This window comes from Dama dama, chromosome 23 (assembly GCF_033118175.1).
Source record: "Dama dama isolate Ldn47 chromosome 23, ASM3311817v1, whole genome shotgun sequence".
Taxonomy (NCBI): Eukaryota; Metazoa; Chordata; class Mammalia; order Artiodactyla; family Cervidae; genus Dama; species Dama dama.
This window is the reverse complement of record NC_083703.1, coordinates 64,968,621-64,991,420: the sequence shown is the minus strand read 5'-3', so window position 1 is coordinate 64,991,420 and position 22,800 is coordinate 64,968,621. Positions and strand designations below refer to the sequence as shown.

Genomic DNA, 22,800 nt, shown 5'->3' with positions numbered 1-22,800 from the left:
TTTTTTCAGAACCTAAAACCTTCTCCCCTTTGGATGGCTGTATTAATAAATCTTACGCACTACTTTGGTTTACTCAGCCCTTTTGTAGATGGTAACCTGGGCAGACCTTCAATATCATGTTTTCATGTGTACCTTGTATAGACTTTGCCAAAATCCCATCCCTCAGCAGCAGATGGTTTGAAGACTTAACTGTGTATGTCACTTTAGCCCTGTGTTGAATTCTTGGGACATATTAAAATCCTCATCTTATTGTTCTAATGCAAACTAACATTCTGTTTGTCTCTATCTCAAGTTTTGGGGATCTAGATTACCCAGGATGTTTCCCCCAATTAGTGACTAAGTGATTTTTGAAGTTGAATGGATTATTGTCTTAGCTTTGCTGTATAGCCAGTCTTTTAGAGTTAGTAAGGAATGAGAATTTGATTTAATGAATCAGAACCTTCTTGATGAACTTCTTGTAGACTGCTAAATAGTAAATAAGGGCAAAAGAGTCTATCAGTGTGATGTGTTTAGTATTAATTTTTCTTACTGATCCTTTCGACCAAAAATGAAAAGCTTCCCCCTGCCTCTTTTCAGATTTCTAGTGTTTTATATGGTCTTATTTTCTGTTTGCCAGTCCATCTTTCCGGGTTAAATTTGAAAGTGGCTTTTATTTTTGTGTAGGTGTGTGACAGAAAAGTGTCTGAAAGCCAAACAAGGTATTCCTCTTGTGTACAGCAGTCGTAATATTCAGATATAATTGCAGATTTTGTTGCCTCAGATTAGTATTCATGTAACATTTGACATTGGAAAGCTGCTTTCATGGAGTTAGTATTCTTAGAGCTTGCAGCAGGAAACTTTGCTCTTCTTTGTTCTTATTTGAGAAGTGATGAAGCCAAAGCTCACATAATTTATAATTTCCCTAAGATCACAGAGCCAGTTTAATAGGTTTATGTTTCAGAGTCAATTTTTAAAATGGCTTGGAAAACATCCTGTGTTGTTGACCACATAAATTTCAAATTAATATATTTTTTCAGCCCCAAGAATTTGTTTTGGATCACTTTACTAATGGCTGCTTTTGCATTTATTCTTAGAAACTATACAAACTGAAATACTGAAATTTTATTTAAGTTTAGGAGAAACTTTTCTTTTTGATTATATCAAAATGGACATTATGGAGATCAATGAGCACCCAGAAATAGCATAGGAGTTATGTTGGGTCCCAGTCACTGAATAAAGTTCATTCACTACTTCAGAAATAAAAAATAGCTCTTTATCATTATCAGCCCTCTCTGTGGGGTAAACAAGACTTTATTAAATGGAGGTTTTGAGAATAAGTCCTTGGACCTGCGTTGTAATTGGAACAGCCATGTTGAATGGCGCTGTAACCAGGTTGTACTTTTTGGAATGATGACTTCAGGTATCTAACATTTCGGCTATTTTATTCAGTATTTCTTTTGGATACTTAGTATGTGTTAACCTTATATGTAATGCATAATCCCATATATCATTTTTTTAATAAAAAATCTTTAATAAATTGTTTCATTCTTGGGTGAAATATGGAATCACTTATTTGAGACTTGAATCTGCTTTAGTGTTATTATTTGAAATTCATTGTTATGAGATCAAGCCATATAAAATAATTTTACAATAGTTCTACAAAGTTATTAAGTTTATAAGGAAGATTCTGAGCCAGTTTTAAATATTACCTTTGACACATTCTTTGTATCTTTTCCTCTGTAGATAAACTTTGTTTCCTGATTTGATGTACACATTTCTTTTAAATCTTATTCAATGATGATATAATTGGTGATTTTATTGTCCTATGCTGGTTTTTCCCCTGAAACTTTTGAGTCTTGAACTTCTAATTGTTGCCCTGAAACTTTTGAGTTCGGAACTTTTAATTGTTTTCAGAATTAATGTCTTTTGGACGTTGAATTTGGGTTTTACATCATAAATGGCATATAATATCCAGTTTTTAGAATATCCACATTTTTAAAAATGACATTGTGATAGTTTGAGGGAATACTTGAGGGCCTAATACGGTAGATGGTCATTCTTATAGCTGAAAACTTGGTGTGATAAACAGGAGTCTGACCTGGCCGTTGCCTTTTCTCATCTGCAGGTGTGTGTGGTTTCAGCGCAGCATGGCTGTGGTCATCCGTTTGCAAGGTCTCCCAATTGTGGCGGGGACCATGGACATTCGCCACTTCTTCTCTGGATTGACCATTCCTGATGGGGGCGTGCATATTGTAGGGGGTGAACTGGGTGAGGCTTTCATCGTTTTTGCCACTGATGAAGATGCAAGGCTTGGTATGATGCGCACAGGTGGTACAATTAAAGGGTCAAAAGTAACACTGTTGTTGAGTAGTAAAACGGAAATGCAGAATATGATTGAACTGAGTCGTAGGCGTTTTGAAACTGCCAACCTAGATATACCACCGGCAAATGCTAGTAGATCAGGACCGCCACCTAGCTCAGGAATGAGTGGCAGGGTGAACTTGCCTACAACAGTACCCAACTTTAATAATCCTTCACCCAGTGTAGTTACTGCCACCACTTCTGTTCATGAAAGCAGCAAAAACATACAGACATTTTCCACAGCCAGCATAGGAACGGCTCCTCCAAATATGGGGGCTTCCTTTGGGAGCCCAACGTTTAGCTCAACTGTTCCGAGCACAGCCTCTCCAATGAACACAGTCCCACCTCCACCAATTCCTCCAATCCCAGCGATGCCATCTTTGCCGCCAATGCCGTCTATTCCCCCAATACCAGTTCCTCCTCCGGTACCTACAATGCCTCCTGTGCCTCCTGTGCCCCCAATCCCCCCAGTCCCTTCTGTGCCACCCATGACCCCGCTGCCACCCATGTCAGGCATGCCACCTTTGAACCCGCCACCTGTGGCACCTCTACCTGCTGGAATGAATGGCTCTGGAGCGCCTGTGAATCTGAACAATAACCTGAACCCTGTGTTTCTGGGTCCATTGAATCCTGTTAATCCTGTCCAGCTGAACTCGCAAAGCAGTGTGAAACCACTTCCCATCAACCCTGATGATCTGTATGTCAGTGTGCATGGAATGCCCTTTTCTGCAATGGAAAATGATGTCCGAGATTTTTTCCATGGGCTCCGTGTTGATGCGGTGCATTTGTTGAAAGATCATGTAGGTCGAAATAATGGGAATGGATTGGTTAAGTTTCTCTCCCCTCAAGATACATTTGAAGCTTTGAAACGAAACAGAATGCTGATGATTCAACGCTATGTGGAAGTTAGTCCTGCCACAGAGAGACAGTGGGTAGCTGCTGGAGGCCATATCACTTTTAAGCAAAGTATAGGACCTTCTGGACAAACCCATCCCCCTCCTCAGCCACTTCCCAGGTCAAAATCGCCCAGTGGGCAGAAAAGGTCAAGGTCAAGATCACCACATGAGGCTGGTTTTTGTGTTTACTTGAAAGGGCTGCCATTTGAAGCAGAAAACAAACATGTTATTGATTTTTTTAAAAAGTTGGATATTGTGGAAGATAGTATTTATATTGCTTATGGACCCAATGGGAAAGCAACGGGTGAAGGCTTCGTAGAGTTCAGGAATGAGGCTGACTATAAGGCTGCTCTGTGTCGTCATAAACAATACATGGGTAATCGCTTTATTCAAGTTCATCCAATTACCAAGAAAGGTATGCTAGAAAAGATAGATATGATTCGAAAAAGACTGCAAAACTTCAGCTATGACCAGAGGGAAATGATGTTAAATCCGGAGGGGGATGTCACCTCTGCCAAAGTCTGTGCCCATATAACAAATATTCCCTTCAGCATTACCAAGATGGATGTTCTTCAGTTCCTAGAAGGAATCCCAGTGGATGAAAATGCTGTACATGTTCTTGTTGATAACAATGGGCAAGGTCTAGGACAGGCATTGGTTCAGTTTAAAAATGAAGATGATGCACGTAAGTCTGAACGCTTACACCGTAAAAAACTTAATGGGAGAGAAGCTTTTGTTCATGTAGTTACTTTAGAAGATATGAGAGAGATTGAGAAAAATCCTCCTGCCCAAGGAAAAAAGGGGTTAAAGATGTCTGTGCCAGGTAATCCTGCAGTGCCAGGAATTCCCAATGTGGGAATGCCCAATGCGGGATTGCCCAGTTCAGGAATGCCCAGTGCGGGACTGCCTAATGCGGGAATGCCCAATGCAGGAATGCCTGCTGCGGGAATGCCTGCTGCGGGAATGCCCAATGCAGGAATTCCCAGTGCAGGCATGCCTGCTGCGGGAATGCCTGGTGTGGGAATGCCTGGTGCGGGAATTCCCAGTGCAGGAGGTGAAGAGCATGCCTTCTTGGCTGTAGGATCTAAGGAGGCCAACAGTGGGCCTCCATTTAACTTTCCTGGTAATTTTGGTGGGTCAAATGCCTTTGGACCACCACTCCCTCCTCCAGGATTAGGAGGGGCCTTTGGTGATGCTAGGCCTGGAATGCCTTCAGTTGGAAATAGTGGTTTGCCTGGTCTAGGACTGGATGTTCCAGGTTTTGGAGGTGGACCAAATAATTTAAGTGGACCAGGATTTGGAGGGGGCCCTCAGAATTTTGGAAATGGCCCTGGTAGTTTAGGTGGCCCCCCTGGCTTTGGAAGCGGGCCCCCTGGCCTTGGAAATGCCCCTGGGCATTTGAGTGGGCCTCCAGCCTTTGGTCCTGGCCCTGGCCCTGGCCCTGGCCCAATCCACATTGGTGGTCCTCCTGGCTTTGGATCTAGTTCTGGAAAACCAGGACCAACAATAATTAAAGTACAGAACATGCCCTTCACTGTGTCTATTGATGAGATTTTAGATTTCTTTTACGGTTATCAAGTGATCCCAGGCTCAGTGTGTTTAAAGTACAATGAAAAAGGTATGCCCACCGGTGAAGCTATGGTGGCTTTCGAATCTCGGGATGAAGCCACAGCTGCTGTCATTGACTTAAATGACAGACCTATTGGCTCTAGGAAAGTAAAACTTGTATTAGGGTAGCTGTTCACATCAATTCTTCATAGGGTAGATATAGTCTTCATAGTGCTGTGATTAATGCATTCAGATTGTTTTCCTAGTGTTTCCAGGTTAGAACCTGTGGATTGTTTCAATTGCATATAGATTGGTTTCCATAACATAGAGTGTTGGTTGACTGTTTACAGACGACTCACTACCGAGATAAACATTGCTGTATGTTATAGTAAAGCTGTCTCGAGAGAACACAAAAATGATTTTGGCTTACCATTAGAGAAACCATTTGTAAAACTCAAATGACCACATAAAGCTTATCAAGGAGTCTAGATTGGTTTTTGTTTTATACCTTATGGATGAAGAAGATAGAAATGTCAATAGAGCTCATTAAGGGTGCTCTTGCCAGCTGCTGAAAAATAGAAGCTGGCTACTCTTGGAATTTGGTTCAAAGCTGGACAGATTTGCTTTGTTATAGGGTCAAAGCATTGTCTAAAGTTCTCGTTTTCTTTTAAAATTGAATAAAATCTCTGTATACAGATTCACTGTATGTACCTTTATTGCTTCTTGAGGGTTCTTGCTGTATAGACAGTCCTGCTTCTGAAGTTGCTGCTTTGTTTGCCTAATTGACTCATTTGTAAATGAGCAGAATTGCTTTGTTGTTGTTTTCTATTATAAAACTCCACACTTGATTTGTGCTATAACGTTGAACTTTTAATTTCTATTGTCACACTTAAAACTGTGTGCAATAAGACATTTGCCACAAAAGTAAAACACAGAGTCCTCTACCTACCAGAGCCTTTTTGGTTTGACCGCCGAGTTGTAGTTTAGTCAGTTTAAAAACCGTACCTGTTGTTTGGACGGCATAAAAAAACAGAAATCACTTTTGGTAATCATTGTTTAAGATGCCTAAGTTGAAATCCTGCCCAAGATGGACTCTAATGTTCTGGCAATTTCCTTCTGTCCCAAATTTATATGAAATGACTTGTAAAACTAAACAAAAAAGGGTCCATTCGTAAGAAAGCATCATTATATATAGGTTTTTAAAATTGAAGTTGAAATTGTTAGTTTTGTTAACTCTTAATAGTGTGATAGGAAAAGATCCATAAACTAGCCCATAGATTGATACATACTTAATCCTGTTACTTGGAGGCTTTTTGGTCTAGTTGTTTGATCAGGAGCCTGTTTACAAAAATTCTAAGGAGTACAAGTGCCGCTGCTAGATGGGAGAGAATTGAGACTCCTTGCCCTTTCATACTTTGGCATTCAGGACACCAAGGCAGGAGGACCACATGGGTTCTGGTTGGTGAGTGTCCTTGTCATGAAAACATTTGCCTTACAACGTCAGACTCACTGCTGCAAAAGGCTCTACTTATGGTTACTTTTCTTAAAATGCTCTAAAGACGTGTCACATATAAACGGAATGGGAGATTGGTGAGATATCATGAAAAACAAATTTGTCTTTTACATGGGCCTCTGTCTTGGTTTAAAACATCCCCAACATTTCCTACCAATCAATGTACTTATAAAAGGGTCAGCCTTGTAAAAGAAGTATTTTCTATTTAAGAAAACTAGTGCCTTTTTGGTGTTGCAATTCAGCAGAACGCTTAAATACAGCGTCTCTTGTAATTTAGAGTTAAGAGTGGCAACAGTTTCATTTGTGTGGTAAGATTTGGAAAGCCTTTTCATCACTACAATCTTAGAGGATTGACAGTACAGGATTTTTTGTTTAGGGAAAGGATTATTTAGACTTTCAAAGACGAAATGGCTGTGTTGTGGGTCTTTTGGTAATTCACAAATACAAATTTGCTTTGACAGATCACTAGATAATTGCCTCCTCAACTAAAAAAGCAATATGTTTATATATGCTGTTCAATTTAAGTTTTCTGTTAAGTAATCATCTCTCATTCCAAAGACAGAGTGCAAAAAACTTCAGCGCTGCTTGGGAATCTTATTTCAACTGCAGATTATTTTCCCAATTGGAAAGCTATTTTCATTTTAGAAAAATGGGTTGTTTGAAGATGAAAGTTTTTATTTTTCACAATTTATTTTGGTTATGTGTTCATAAATTCTTATTAAATATTTCATATACTTTATTGCAACTACTTTGTTATTCCTACATTTTAGATAAATGCTAAAAAGGAAACTTGATTTAATTGTTCACCAAATTAAATAAATTGAGAAAATAGTGGTTTGTGTAGAAATTGGAGAGAATTGTGTTTTCATATTTGGTCAAATCACAACAGTGCTTCTCTTGTTGTGAAATGTAATTAAATACTTTGCCCTCTGGAACTTGATTTTTGTGTATCTGAGACTTATTAACATAGTGCTAACTGCTAAGCATACTGTTCATCTAGTTCTGATTGGAGTTTGAGTTTTTAAAAAATTCTTGAAAATATGTTCTGTGAAACTATTCATACCTCTCTTCCTGCAAATTTTCTCCTAAGAATAAGGTTTGGGATGAAAATTTACATTATTTTCTCATTTGCTTTGTATGGTATGAAGGATTTGTAAAGCTTTGCTCAAAGTTTTGTGCATTTGTTAACACTATCATGATATTTTCAATCTTCTGTGTAAATTTTATTGCCTGTTTTTGGTGACTCTGACATTAATAGAAGAGAAACTTCTCCATTAGGTTTAGTGGGTCCCCCCTCCATTTTATTGCTTTGTTTTTTTTTTAGTCTAAAGGGTCAGTGAAATCTATAAAATGTATTTTATAAATAAGCAAACTTGTAAACTTTTCCTGAACTTCAGTGAAACATTTAGTTCATAAGCAACATTTGGAGGTGTGTTCTGTGCACTGTAGTTTGGATGTAGAATTATTAGTGGCTTTTTTTTTTTAACACAACACTATTAAGTGATAAGTTTCTAGCTTTGTGCTTCAAGTTGTCAAAGCATTGATAGTGGAAATTCCATTAGGAAACTTTATTTGGAATTTCAGAGAGTAATATTCAGTGTAATTAGGTCAGTCTTAACCCACTGGATGAAAATATAGGACTGTGTATGGAAGTAAACAGACATACATTTTGGATGGAAATACCTTGGATGAAAATAAGGATGCACGAAAGCCTTAATCAAGCTGAGTCCCTTTTATTGGATTCTGTCATTGTGTACAGGTGTGGGTCAAGTGTTTAAAAATAAATCCACTAATCAGTTGAAGAACACTTTAAAAATGAGTAAAGAAAGTGTAAAATTGCTGCTAGTTAAATTTTCTGGAAAGAATTTCTGGCAGTGATTACTTAAAAAAATTATTTCACACTCTTGCAAATATTTAAATTGTTATACTGGCAGTTCTGTAGTAGTCCAAACTTTAGAAAGCAGACACAATAGAATAACGTATTGCCAATATGGCCGCAACATTGCCAGCAAAATACTGCCTTGGCTTCATTCAGCAGATTTTTGTTTTTATAGATGAAGTCTTGAATATTGTTCAATAAACTTGTCACGAAATAAAACAGGCTGATGCTTTTAATGCTTTTAACTGCACAGACGTACTCTATTGAGCTATACCATTAGATATTTTTGGGTCTTTTAAAAACTCTGAAAATATTTTGTGCCTTTGGAAACGTGGCTTTGGTGATCTTGGAGGTAACGATTGTTGCTTATCCTTGTCTGCTAATGCTGAAGTATGGAAAGAAGAGGATACCTGGAACTGCAGGGAGGAATCTTGATTCTAGGTCAAATCTGTGGTGTCCACTTTTTCAGACTTACTATGTGTGTTTTGCTAGCAAGCCACTTTGTTAATGTGGACTGAGAAAGAACTGGAAACCAGATGCTCCTTTTCATGAAAGGAGTCTTAAAGGGGGCTGTGAATTTAATTTGTTTTTTAATGGTTAGGAAATGGGAAAAGAAATATTCAGAATATATTGTCACTTGCACATACCTTTAAAACTTTGTTTTCCTTCTTCGTTTTTGCATGAGTATGTTAGGTATTTTAGGTGGGGAAGTGGGGTGAGAAATCAAAAATATTGCTGCTTTCTGATACTGATGCTCTGATTTTGTCCTTTCCATGTTTGTTTAACTTCTACTGAAAAAAAAAAAAAATTAGCAAATAAAAAGTTTCCATAAACTCCATAGAGTCTCTTTAAAAAAAAACACAAAAAACTGAATTGGAGTTGCAGAGAAATTAGCGGGCTGTTCCTTTTAACCAAAACTCTTGAAAAATGTTTATAACTTGTTTCTTTATCATGAAAATTTTAGCTTGAATTTGAGTTTGAATCCCTGGCTTGTTTGAGAAAGTTTTAGACTAGACGTAATAAATTCCAGGTAGTTGCTGAGCTGTTTTTAAAATTGTGACCGTTTGACTAAGCATTTGAAAAATTACAGAATGAAATCAGCTGTTTGAAATATCCAGAATGGCCTTTATCATCTTAAAAGGGTGGACTGTGTGCTAATATGTCTCCTTTTCTTGATCAGGAGAGATCAGTCAATTTCTATGATTCATGGTTGTCTGCTTTCCATTGTTCACAGCAAGTAATTGTCTTGTCAGTTATGTGCACTGCCACCATTCTCCTTATCCCCAAAAGTGGAGTTTTTAATGGGATATGGTAGACTCCAAACTTAATGGCTATTCTTTTTAATTTAAAAAAATTGCTTGATATTCCGCTTCCTCTTTAGCATGGAATCTGGTAGATGACATTAACTTACTTTAAAATGTTCTTGGAAGAGTGTACTCTGGTGGTGGCACAATCCTCTGATGCTGTGGTGACTTTGGGGAAACTCTTCTGTTCAACCAATAAGCGGGCTCATCTCTTGTTGGTGCCTGCTTGTGTAAATCTTAATTCTTCCCTGTGCTGTTCTTGGATTTGTTCTTGGTACCTTAGCTATTTTGTGCCAGAGGATCTCGCAAGCATATGGCTCCTTTTCTGGATCACCATAACTAGCAACTAGCAACCAAGGCACTGCTTTTCTACATACTGTTCTCCTACTGAAGGGGCAGAAAGCCACCTGGGGCAAACATTCCAGCCCCAGCAACCGAAGGGCAGCACTCTTAAAACTGGAGAAAGGAAAGTAGTGCTCATTAACCATATTCCATGAATTCTGTTGAGAGCCCCAGGAACCTCTCCTTAGCAGAAATATTAACCATTAGGTCATAGAGACTAAGCAAACACCAGCGTAGAGAAGTGGGTAAATAGCACAGCAGAACATTGGAATTGGCCCTCTAGCTGCTTCAGACATCTGGACTCTGATTTTAGTGACTTAATAGTTTCTTATCAGTTTTCCTAGTCAACCGATGACTTCCCATTTCATGTCAAGTGAAGGAGGTGGCCCCTGTTTGGGGAAAATAGAGCCGTGACCAGGCAGAGAACATAATTCAATATGGACAGAGTCAAAGATGTTAAATAATCATAACACATCCCAGTATTCCAGTATCAGACTGCTCCTTGGTGTTCGATTCCCTGTCTGTTTTGATGCTATCAATTTTCCTCTCTCATCTGCTTATACAGTAAGCTTGCCTAGTAACCAGCACTATTAAATTTTACTTAGACTGAAGCCCCCTCACCACTTTCTCTGTAGCCCTGACTTAAGCAAGTTGGAGTGAGTGTGAGTTCACTCACAGCTCTTGATTAGTGAAGTAAGATTTGTCATTTATGCATTTGTGCTACACATAAAATGTAACCACCACATTGTACAAGAAGTCACTTGTTAGCTCTTGCAGAGTGGGAAAGTCTTAAGGGTAAGGAAGTTCAGCTGCTTAGGGGGTCTTAAACCATACTAACAGGTGGTATTGCTAATTTCCTCTTTTGTCTTTTGTCTTTTGTCCCGCACTTCCCTACATGTTGGGTTGCGATACAAAAAATGTCATATCCTTTATACATAACTCCTTTCTGTGGTGTGGGCCCAGGAGGATCCCTCTGCTGTAAATCTGGCTTAGGTGGTAGAAGGACTTGCATTAGTTGCATTACTCTTACTGAAGTAAATTAATGCTAATCACCTTTGCTTCTGTGACCACTGAATTGGCAGGTTGGAACTGGAAACATCTGTTACCGACAATTTCACGTGGATATACAGCCTAGCCATATAACTCATGCTAAGTAAGTGTTTTAAGCAGTGTTGTGCACCTAGCACTTATACATTGTGTTGGAAAAGGAAGTATAAAGGATACCTGTTCTTCAGTGTCTTAAAAAAAAGACTTAAATGTCTTAAAAAGTCTTAAGACTTAAAAGTCTCAAATGATACAAGTGCTCAGTTGTACTTGTATATATACAAGTATATATATATACACATATATATATATGTATATACATGTATATATATACTCATGACCCACTGGAACTATCAATAGATAAAGGGATTCCTAACCGGTTGCTAAATGGTGGGACAGAAACAAGTGTAACAGAAGCCTTACGTGTGATCTCTAACTAGGGTTCTTGGGGACACGATATTTGTTAGTTTAGTAGAAGGAAGTGATTGTGTGAGGCAGCACAGTGGCAGTATCTAAAATTCTGCCTGTCCTGAGAGCTTTTAAGTTGTCCCGTAACAGCATAGCTTGAGGTTCCAGCAGCCCAAGTGGTATGACTGAGCTGAATGGTCTGCAGGGCAGGCAGACAAGGCAAGGGTTGGTTCTAGGGATGTGTTGACCTAGCAGAGGGCCAGAACCTTTCCCCTTTTTAACAGTCTTTGAGTAGCTGCCAGATTATACTTTTTATAAACAAGCGGTCTAGTAAGACATTCATAAACCCTTCAGAATTGTGAATTTCCACATCAGCTTAACCACTTACATGCATAGTGGTTATGCATTCCTTTCTGGGCTTAGATACATTCGAAACTGTTAGCTTTTCTGTGTAAAATGTCCACCTTTTAGTTCTTCTTAACCAGCACTGTCCAATAGAATTTTCTGCAATGGAAGTGTTCTCATCTGCACTGATGCAGTAATTGAATTATATGTGACTAGTGGAGAAGGAAATGGCAACCCACTTCAGCGTTCTTGCCTGGAGAATCCCAGGGATGGGGAGCCTGGTGGGCTGCCGTCTATGGGGTCGCACAGAGTCGGACACGACTGAAGCGACTTAGCAGCAGCAGCAGTGGCTACTGTACTGAGCAGCACAGGTGTAGAGATCTTGGGCAGCACTGTCCAATAGAAAAAAGAATCAGTGTCATTTAAAATTTTCAGTAGCCACATTTAAAAGATGGAAACAAGTGAAATTTAAGGATATAATTTACCCCAGTAGATCTTAAATGTTACAATTTCTTTAAATACACTCAATGCAAGATTATTGAACTATTTTACATTCCTTTTTTTGTACTAAGATTTCAAGATTCAGTGTATATTTTATAGCACATTATGACTTGAACTAAGCGATTTATGAGGTCGCAAAGAGTCGGGACACGACTGAGCGACTGAACTGAACTGAAGCATATTTTAGGTGGTGAATAGCCACATGTGGTTCAAAACTACCCTTTTGGACAGCCCAGATTTACAATATAAAAAAAGTATTCCCTGTCATTTCTCTCTTAGTTCTGCTGCCTCTTTCAGCTGTTTCTTCACTTTTGGGTGTTTGAATGTTGTTGCATTCCTGTTAACTTTTACCCCTCCTGTTGTGTTTACAGGCTTGTTTTGTTTTTGAGAACTTGCCTCAGTTACCTTTCTTATGGGCTGCCCTGGAGGTTAACTAGGTGACAGTTTTATGTTGTAAAAGCCTTGATCCTGCAACCAGCAGCAGCCACAGAACTAGAATCTACCTCCACCCCACATCCCATCCACAATGGCAAGTGGGCAAATCCGCGTGTGTCTGTAATGTAGTGTCTTCATTTTTTAAATCCTCATTTTAACTTCTCAACTTAACTAACATAGAAATTCTGAAGATCCACTCGTCTTAAGTTCTCCCATGTATGCCTTGTAAATTTATTCCAGTGAGGGGGCTTACATTATCAACTGTAGGTAGGACTATTTTCCAAAGGCTCTGGTTCTGCTGCTTTTGTTCATTATCTAAGCTCCTTTTGTGCCATTGGTCACATTGCACACTGGAGATGCCTTCTTGTTGATGTCCTTGTCCTGGAGATGCTGAGGAAGGTGGTCTAGTACTGTTGTCTCAGACACATTGCAGGCAATAGAGGCAGATGTCTCATTTAAAGAACATGGATTAATATATATAGATTCCAGCAGGGCAGGTTGAAGGCAGAGGTGACTGCCCAGTTGGTGTTCTTTGAAATTTTTGGTATAATTCTTTTTCTGAAGCAAATTCTACTTTAAGTGCTATTATTCATGCTTGTTATTTAAAGTTTATTCCTTTGAAAAAACGTTATAAATATGGAGTACCACAGTGTCTGCATTCCTGCCTTGGCAGACAAATAGGGAAAGAAGATGTATGGTGGATGCAGAATTATTTTTGATCTGTGTGCGAAGTTAGTGTAGATCATGAGAAGAGGCCACATGAGCCCACTGCTCTTTTAGTGGCCAAGTGGGTTTCGGATTGAATTGGATTGCAAAGTGTGGGATGTTGGTAAAATGGGTGGAAACCACATCCTCAGGGAATCAAGTGGTTCACCCAAGTTACTGTGTGTTCCAGAACACATTTCCTTTCTCTGTCTTCAGTGGGATTAATAGGATTAATTAACAAAATGGGATTAAGTTAGATAATCTCATTATATCTGGTTTTAAACTTCTTTGAACCCAGTCATTTCATTTCTTTCTGGAAATCTGTAGTTAATTTGAACCTTGAATGAAACACCATTGGAACTAAAAATATTGGTCTGGCTATCGCTTTATGGCTTTTCCTGAGTGATAGCATTTTCACATTTAAGCTTGAAGATTTCATTAGGAGAGGAAAGGGTCTTCGTTTCCCTTTTTTAGAGGCTGTTCCTTTCCTGCCAGTTAAGTTCTCTGGAGCAGGTAGACCAGAGGTGATCCCCTGGTGTCAACCACCCAGTAGGTAATGAAACAGTAAAAGGAAGCATTTATGAGCACTGAACAGAGGAGCAATCAACACATGTAGGGCATTTTCCACAGTTGATCCCATTATCCGTCTGTATGACTCGAGGCAGAGCCCCTCCTTTCCTTAGCTGTTTCCTGCCTCTCCTTGACCTTTGGGTGTTGGGGTGCAGGGAGGTACGGGAGGCCATTGGCATCACTCTTCTCATGGATCCTGAGCCAACTGGGGAAGGGGCTCCAGCCTTTTGCCTGTAATCCAATTGCTTATTTTGAAGTTAGAAGGTGGAGGCTTTGTTTAAGCTCATTCAAAGTCATGAGGAAAACCTTCCACTCTGATACAGTCTTATCGTGCTTTGAAGGCCGTGTGTTCCTTCTTGGTTTGATTCCTTCCCCATGTTCTCTCCTTAAGCTAGCTTCCCTTTGGAGAGTTGAACACAAATGGTTGGATTTGCCCATATTTGGACAAGTCTTTTTGGGACATTGGCATTGGATCAGTGGCTTCCAAACTTTTTTGACCACAGAAATATAGCAGGATGAGAAACCCTGCTACCATTTACTATACCATATTTTCCCACTTTTCACTTTTTGTGTGAACATGCACATCTTAAGCTTTTTAGTATTGCCAAGTACTACTTGACAACCAGACTTCTTAATCTATGGATCTAAACCAAATTATTGCTTATGATTTTAGTTTATAAACACAATTTTAGTAGCCATTAGTCATATGTATGAATAAAGAATTTTGTGGTAAGGATTTGCATATTTGGTTCAGCTTGTGACCCAAGAGGACTGTCCCTTAGGCTACTGATTTAAATTTGGGGAATTCCTGAGTTACAGAGGGAGAGAAAGGGGTAGGAATACTTGTGTTCCTTCATGTCCCTTGACGCAGAGAGGGAAAGGAAGAGTGGTGGAAATGGGTGTAGTTTGTCTTTTCAATCTTAGGAGAAGAGAGTATTCCATGAGTGGTTTTCTCCCCATTGGGAGCTTATGGAGACCTTCCTGATGGGTTTTCAAGATTTGATCCAGCGTGTGAGCTGCTGCAGCGTGCCAAGGTAGGCAACAGGAGTGAGAACATGGCTCTGGTTTGTGAATGAGTGATCCTGCCATACAGATGGGTGCTCTGTTCTTCCTCACAGCCTGGAAATAGGGTCGACGGCTGGTGCTTTGCCTTGTTAGGCTTTTGGGAATGGAGGAAGGCAGTGTAATAACTCCTGAGTGTGAAGGACTGATGAGTTTCAACTTGATTGGCACTGAATTGAATCCATCTGGATCCAGGAGGAAAGATCTGTTCTTGGTTTATGAAGAGCCAAGTTAAAATCTCACGAGGTAGGGGTAGGGGAAGCCAAAGAAAATACAGAGTGAGTTACTCCCTGTTGGCAGACATTGGGATTCCCTGTCAACAGTGCTAGTTAACTGGCTCACGGAGGGAAGGGAAGCCCTGATTTTTAGCATTTGCCCGGTTTCTGTGGTTCAGACTTTTAATGAGGCCGCCTACTTAGAAAATTCATTTACAGTCCTCTCTTGTAAACTATACAAGCCTGCCGCAGCACGCTACTGCAAGCCTCCCTCAGGTGTTTTGAATTCCCATTGTGTGCTCAGGTCTGTGCCCTGTGACATAGACACTGAAGCAGTGTCTTCTAAAGAAACTTGTTATTTCATTGACAGGCCAGGAGCTGGAAGCATTGACAGGGTATGGTTGTGGTGTGGATCAAGTATAGTAGTCCAGAGTGAGAAGTTGAGTGCTGGAAAGATCATGACAAGGGCACATTTGAGAGCTGGACTTGAAGGATAATAGTAACAGCTAATGTTTATTGGTAATAATAGTATCAGAGTCTGTACTAAGCATCTTGCATACGTTATTTATGATGTTATTTTTTTTAGAAATAAAAATACCTTCCACTTTACATGTGAGGAACCTAAGACTTAGTAAAAAAGAATTCTGCCCAAATTGCATAGGTGAGACATCATTTTGGTGGGTGTGTAGTAGTATCTCGTGGCTAGAAAGGAGTAAAGCCAGTACTTGGAGCCTGGTCACTTCACTGCAGAACTCATACTCTTGCCCACTGTATCATATTGCTATTAATAGAAGAAGGAAGGTTCTTTCGGTGGAGAAAGTCCCAAAGTCTTGGGACTAGGTGGGAGTCAGCATATTTGAGTTCTAGTCCTCATTTTACTTATCCATGTATGTCTCTTTAGCCAAATCACACCTTTCCTCTTCGTCTTAAATTGAGAATCAGATGATCACTCAGTTCCTTTTTATTTCTAACATGTGAATTTTAAGTTATAAAAATTTGAGAGTATAGTTTCTTTAAGGAGCAGTGGGAAAAGTATCCTGTCAGGGTATGAGGCATGGGAAGCTCTAAGTTTGGTTGGTGATGGGGTAAGCAGAGGAAAGCGATCTACAAGGGCAAGTGAAGGGGATGAGACTCCCAAGTGGTGGAAAGCAAAAGCAGAAAAAGTTGTTGCTGAACACTCAGTTGTTTCCATTTGCAATTCCCCAGGTGGAAAGATGTGAACTGTGGGTGCACAGAGAGAACAAGCTAGTCTTTTGTATTGGATGTTCCTAGACTGCTCACTTCTCCCTTGATGGCTTTAGCAGCAGGCCAGGGCTTTATTTGGGTTATTTCTGAGGATCCTGAAGTTATCACTCCTTTCTTTCAGCATTAACTTAGCAGTTATTTGTAAAGCGCCTGCTATGTATGAGTCACTGGAATGGAAATAAGACAAATCTGGTCCATCCCCTGTTGAATTTATAATTTGGTAGGGGGAATAGATAGTATGCAAGTAAATGACACATTTTGATAGGTTTGTGAGAAGCTGCGTTTTGTTGGTTGAAGTCAGGAAAGATTTCTGACTTCAGCATAGAAAACAGATGGGAAGGGACCTAGAGTGGAAATGGGGAGACCAGTTAGAAGATGATTACAGACATCCAGACAAGATGTGCTGATTCAGAAACAAGTACACAAAAGACCTGACGAGTATTTGCCAGATCTCTTGCAAAAATAAATGAAAAAATTCCTGAGACTCTTAGTGACTCACTTAAATGTTGTATTTTATAAAGTTTTGTAGAATTCCAGTCCTGTAAAGAATACTGAACATCCCATGAGATTAATAACAGTAGACGAAAAGTAAATGAGACTGGTGTAAAGTATGTGGCTGTTAAAGGGATATGAGATAGAAGAGTGGCACGGACTAGTTTTAACTGTAGAAGATTTCCAAACGGGCAGGCTTGGAAATGAAATTTAAAGGAGATAAACAGGATTTAGGAGAGATTAATAATAATCCCATGCATTTGAAAGTTTGAAGGGAATATGACTCAAAGGATGGAAAACCACGTTATAAAAATTTGCTTATAAGAATCACTAATTCCAATGAGAAAGTAAAAATCAGATTTGTGAAAAAACAAAACTAGTTATCCAGGAAGCTCTGACCTCTCAGAATGAAATCCAGCCCTGTATGCTTCTGAGACAGATACGGGCCCACAGCATTCTGATTGCGGTTTTAGTCTGGGCCGAGAAGAAACAAGAATAGGACCAGCTGTGAAGAAGGTGGTTTTGGTAACAGACTAAAATAGAAGGCTCTGGCCTACCAGAAATTGAGGCCTGGCACAAGAGGAAGCTTCTTGCCCGCCATGTGTTTGACTCAGATCAAAAGCATCTTTTTCTGGGATCTTTAAGAAGTTATAGATAAAGGGGAAGAGTAACAAGTCCAGTTGTTGTCTATAATCTCACCACCACAGTTAATTGCTGCTAACAACTCTTATAGTTCACGCAAAGTCTTTATCAGGAATAAACCTGTAGTCTTCCATTTAAGTTTTCCCCCCAACATTTTTTTATTATTTAAAAAAAAATTTATTTGATTGTATCAGGTCTCAGTTGCAGCACACAGGACCTTTGTTGCATCATCATGCAGGTCTTTCATTGCAACATGCGGGCTCAGTAGTTGTGGCAAACGGGTGCTCTAGTTGTGGCATGTGGCATGTGGCATGTTCCCCTGTGGCATGTGGGATCTTAGTTCCCCAACTAGGGATCAAACCTGTGTTCCTTGCATTGGAAAGCAGATTCTTAACCACTGGACCACCAGGGAAGTCCCCTTCCGTTTTCCTCCCACTCCCTAGCGTTTTATTATGCAAAATTTCAACAAACAGAAAAGTTGAAAAAATTACACAGTGAATTCCCATATATCCACCGCTTAGATTCTACAGTTTAAAATTTCCTATATTTTACTACATCTATCCATTCCATAAATCATTTTAGTTTTTGGTGCGTTTCAAAGAAGTTGCAAGTGTCAGCATACTTCACCCATAAACATTTCAGTATGCCTTGAGTTGAATATAGTTTATGAGTTTTGGGACAGGGAGTTGATAAAACTTACATATAATAAGATGGATATAACTTCAATGTACCGTTAGATGAAAAGGGTAAATACACCTGTGACTCACATTCCTATCTAGTTAAAGAACTTATATTCTCCCTAGAATTCTCTTCTGTCTCTTCACAGTTAATAACTGCTCTTCCCCTGGGGAACAGGGGAAGAACGAACACTTCTGAATTTTTTTTCATGATAGTTTTTGCCTGTCCTAAAACTTGATAGAGTGTAACTGCATTTTATGCTTCTGATTCATTCATGTTGCAGATATGAATAGTTTGTTTCTGTTTTTGCTGAGTAGTTTTCTATTACATATGCAAACATACTGTGGTTTGTTTATCCATTCTTATACTGCTGGATACCTGGGCTGTTTCAAATTTTTGGCTGTTATGAATAAAGCTGCCATGAACATTCATCTACAAGTCTTTTTGTGAACATAATGATTTTATTTCTTTTGGATATTATTTCTTTTGGATAAAAGACTAGGATGTGGGTGCTCTTAGACTAGGTATGTGTTTGGTTTTCTAATAAGCTCTCAGACTGTCAAAGCAGTACCTTTAACACCTTCACTAACACCGTGTGAGGGTTTCACATCCTTGCCAAGATTTGGCAGTTGTCAGTTTTTTTACTTTTAGCCATTGTGACGGGTAGGTAATAGTATCTCACTGTGGTGTTAATTTGTATTTCCCTGGTAACCAGTGCTGTTAATGACTTCTTCCTTTGATTATTTCCAGTTCATATGTTTTCCTTTGTGAAATATCTGATCAGAATTTTTTTTACCCATTTTTTAAATTGACTTGTCATTTAACATTGAGTTCTAGGAGTCCTGCATTTAAATTTTAAAGGCTAGTTGTAGAAGAGTACAACTTCTGTGTTACTGCTGGACATTAGTTCAAATGGAAAAGGCCTGAAAGTTTGAGTTGAGCAGAAGCACATGTACCTTTTAATCAGTGAATAGTTATGAGTACCAACTAAGCACTAGTATTAAGGATACAGAAATAATACCTACCCCTAGCTCCAAGGAGGCCATATTATGTAGGTAGACAGACAAAAGTAAAGATTCTGATATAATGGTTTCAACATTAAGTCACTAAATATTTGCTGAGTTCTTACTATAGGATGGGTACTGTTGTAGGTATTGTACATATAGAGATAGGCAAACCAGACATAGTTCCTACTCTAATATAGCTTATTTATTTTCTGAAGTATATATAGGGGAAGTATTCTTGCTTGGAAACTCCCATGGATGGAGGAGCCTGGGGGGCTAGAGTCAATGGGGTCCCAAAGAGTCAGACACAACTGAGCGACTAACACTTTCATATGGGGGAAGATAGTGCAGAGACCCTGAAGTGAGGAATGAAATGGATGTTGAGTGTATGTGGATCAGAAATTAAATCTGTCTGGAAGGTACATAATAAGATGATGAGTTAGGTGAGGGTCAGGTCTTGCAGGGCCTTGTAGACCATGGTAAGAACTTTGGATTTTTTTTATTTTGAGTATTTTGGGAAGCCATTCCAGAGTTTTAAGCAGAGAAATGGCATGAACTGGTTTCTGTTTGGCTGACGAATTGTGTGTGTGTGTGCGTGCATGTGTGCACATGTACATACAGAAAAGCTGGTGAAGAAACTGCTGCAGTCATCCACAGAAGAGAGAAGTCCAACGTGGGGAAGGTGGGCAAGACTTCAGAAAGGAATAATGTCATAGCATAACCAAGGATGACAAGGCATTTGCTAGGGAAGAAAGTCAGAGGTATCAGCATGTGTGTGTGTCTGTGTGTGTGTGTTTGAGGATCAAGAAATAGCCTTCAGTGACTAGTTGGGTGGGTGGTGGAATGACAGGCGGTAGAACAGTCAAAAAAAGCTTTGAAGGTTGCATTACAGATGCAAAATCATCATATTACACAGTTACTTAATTCTGTATAGATTGGTCCTCTGGAGTTGCGCCACAGGGTGGCTATGCTGGGGAATTAGGCTTTGAACCTAAAGGCCGTGAGCGGATATATACAGGGCTTCTAGGTAGCGTAGAGACTTTCAGAAAGGTGGCATCAAGGATGACTAGGTAAGACACTGATAGGATGAAAAAACAGGAGGCAGGAAACAAAGAGGTCTGAAGTTATGTGGAAAGTGTGTAGAGGCTTTGGGGTTAGAATATTGTCAGGAGGACCTGGAGGAGTGGATTGGGGGAAAAAGTTGAGTCCCTTTAAAAAATACAAAATAGTTTAAAATACTGAAATAATATAGAAGTGTCTGTGCGTGCGAGTTGCTCAGTTGTGTCCAGCTCTTTGTGACCCCATGGGCTGTAGCCTGCCAGGCCCTTCTGTCCATGGGATTCTCCAGGCAAGAATACTGGAGTAGGTTGTGATTTCCTTCTCCAGGGGGTCTTTCTGACCCAGGGATCTAACCTGTGTCTCTTGAGTCTCCTGAATTGGCAGGCAGATTCTTTACCACTACGCCACCTAGGTCGTTGTTTAGAAGTGTCTATAAGAGTATGTAAAATTCTCACCTTTATTCCATTCCTCTGAGGTGTACCTAAAAGTTGCATTTATTTGGTGTGTCTTCCATTTTTTAATGTGATTGTATTTATTTTGCATATATATTTAAATCTATTGTATATACACATACAGTTGAAGTTTGAAATGGGGTTAACTTAGCATTTTTTGCAACTTTATTTTTTCGTATGATACCAATATACTTCTGCCTTAATTGTTTATTTACTTGCTGCTCGGCATTCCATTGACTAATTACCATAATTTACTTAGTCACCACCTAGTGGATAGACCTTTAAGCTGTCTCATGTTTTCCAGCATTCTTCTTTGTCTCTGTACTATGCAAACACTGCCTGAGAGAACATGTAAAGTGAGAAGTGTGGGGTCCAGTTATGACCTGGGGTTAAGTTACAGTCCCATTCCCTTAGGGAGTATGTGTCGTTCTCTGGATCTGTCCTAGGGGAACCTGTAAAGCAGTGACTTCTGGTCACAAGTCTAAAATCCACATTTTGGTGGCAATATTCAAAAGAACTAGGGCTATTTCTCCAGATTTTAGCTTGGGGTTCACTGCTTCCAGGTTTCAGATGGTTCTCAGAGGGAGATGAAATAAAGCTTTCTTGTCGAATTTTAGACTGAAGAAGAAATAGGAATAATGTGTAGAAGTGAGAATTCACTTGGGTTGATTTGCATAGAACTTGATGGAGCAGGACTTACTGATAATTGAATTATAAGAGTGGTGGGTTTTCCATCATTGGATGCATTCAAGCAGAGGCTCAGATGCTATGGAGGGACAGTATATGAAACAGATTGAACTCTAAAAAATCATTCCAGTTTTGCTTGATAACAGCATTTGAGATGGAGACCGTGAGACACCAAGATGGGACTAGCACTGACTGTGGGCTGGGTTGGGCGAGGGATTGACTTCAGGGTCGATTTAGAGGAGGTTGAGGCTGGAGGCATCCTGGGGTATAGTGCTCGGAAACCTGGAATGCTAGATGAGGCTAGGTGAGGGATCTGATCTCTTTTGCACTCTGGGCACAGATGGTCTGCAGGTGTCTTGGTCAGCAGGGACAGAGGGTTAGTGAAGAGTCTGAGGATAACTGTTATGGTGACTTAGGAAAATGGGTTTATATGGACGTCATGGTGATCCATGCAATAAGATAGTGTTTCTAGTAAAGGAGATGGATGAATTGGAGATGCTTTGGTGCTGTTTGACAGCCAGTCAGTTTAGACCTGGCTAAGATGGGAGCAGGGGCTAGAGATGGCCTTTCAGATTTCATTTGACAAATATTATAAATATTATCTAGGTGCTTGAGATAGAGCAGTGGAAAGAACAGATAAATATCCCTTCCCTCATGGAGTGTACATTCTAATGGGGAAGACAAAGCATATAAATATGTACAGTATATTAGTGATAAATACTAAGGAGAAAAAAAGCAGGAAATAAGTATGTGATGTATCAGGAGTAGTAGAGTTGAAATTTCAGAATGGCCAGAAAAGGAGAAACTTTTCATTCAAAATGGAGATGATTTTGAATAGAGACTTAGAGACATTGTAAGGCAACAGAAAGCCATGTGGATTATAGGAGGGAAGAACCTTCTAGGTGTTGAGGTGGAAACAAGCATATCTGTGGAATGACAAGCAGACTGTGTAGCCAAAACGGAATGAGCAAGAGGGGTCAGGTCAGATCTAGATCTTTCAAGACCTTGTTAGTGCCTGCTTGTGTGTGTGTGCGCAGTCACTCAGTGGTGTCTGACTCTGAGCAACCCCATGGACTGTAGCTCACTAGGCTCCTCTGTCCATAGGATTTCCCAGGCAAGAATACTGGAGTGGGTTGCCATCCTCCAGGGGATCTTCCCGACCCAGGGATTGAACCTTCATCTCCTGCAGCTTCTGCATTGGCAGGCAGATTGTTTACCACTACATGACCTTGTAGGCCGACGCAGAGTTTGGATTTTTTTCTAAGGAATGGGAAATCTTTATTGGGTCTTGGTAGCAGTGTGACATGACCCATGTTTTAACAGGGTCACCATAGTTGCTGTATTGAGAGTAACCTTTCCTGTGAGGATGAGTAGAGGTGGGAATGGCATAGGTAGGATAAGGGAGACCTTCAAAGGTGATGCAGTAAGGCTGGT

The 22,800-nt window shown here is 39.8% G+C and overlaps 1 protein-coding gene across 13 annotated transcripts in view; it reads left to right on the top strand.

The window, feature by feature from the left end:
- Positions 1-22,800, top strand: part of LOC133045062 (copine-1) — a 36,910-nt gene that overhangs the window by 6,057 nt on the left and 8,053 nt on the right. For 4 of the 13 annotated variants that reach the window (XM_061127149.1, XM_061127152.1, XM_061127150.1 and 1 more), the window contains one exon: positions 2,105-7,237. The exons of 6 other annotated variants lie outside the window; for them this stretch is intronic. In XM_061127149.1, coding sequence (XP_060983132.1) covers positions 2,127-4,973 — 2,847 coding nt within the window. In that variant the 5' untranslated portion in view covers positions 2,105-2,126 and the 3' untranslated portion in view covers positions 4,974-7,237. Of the gene's footprint in view, positions 1-2,104; positions 7,238-22,800 lie in introns of those variants that run through there. 3 more of the 13 variants (XM_061127153.1, XM_061127159.1, XM_061127154.1) reach the window with 3 other exon arrangements.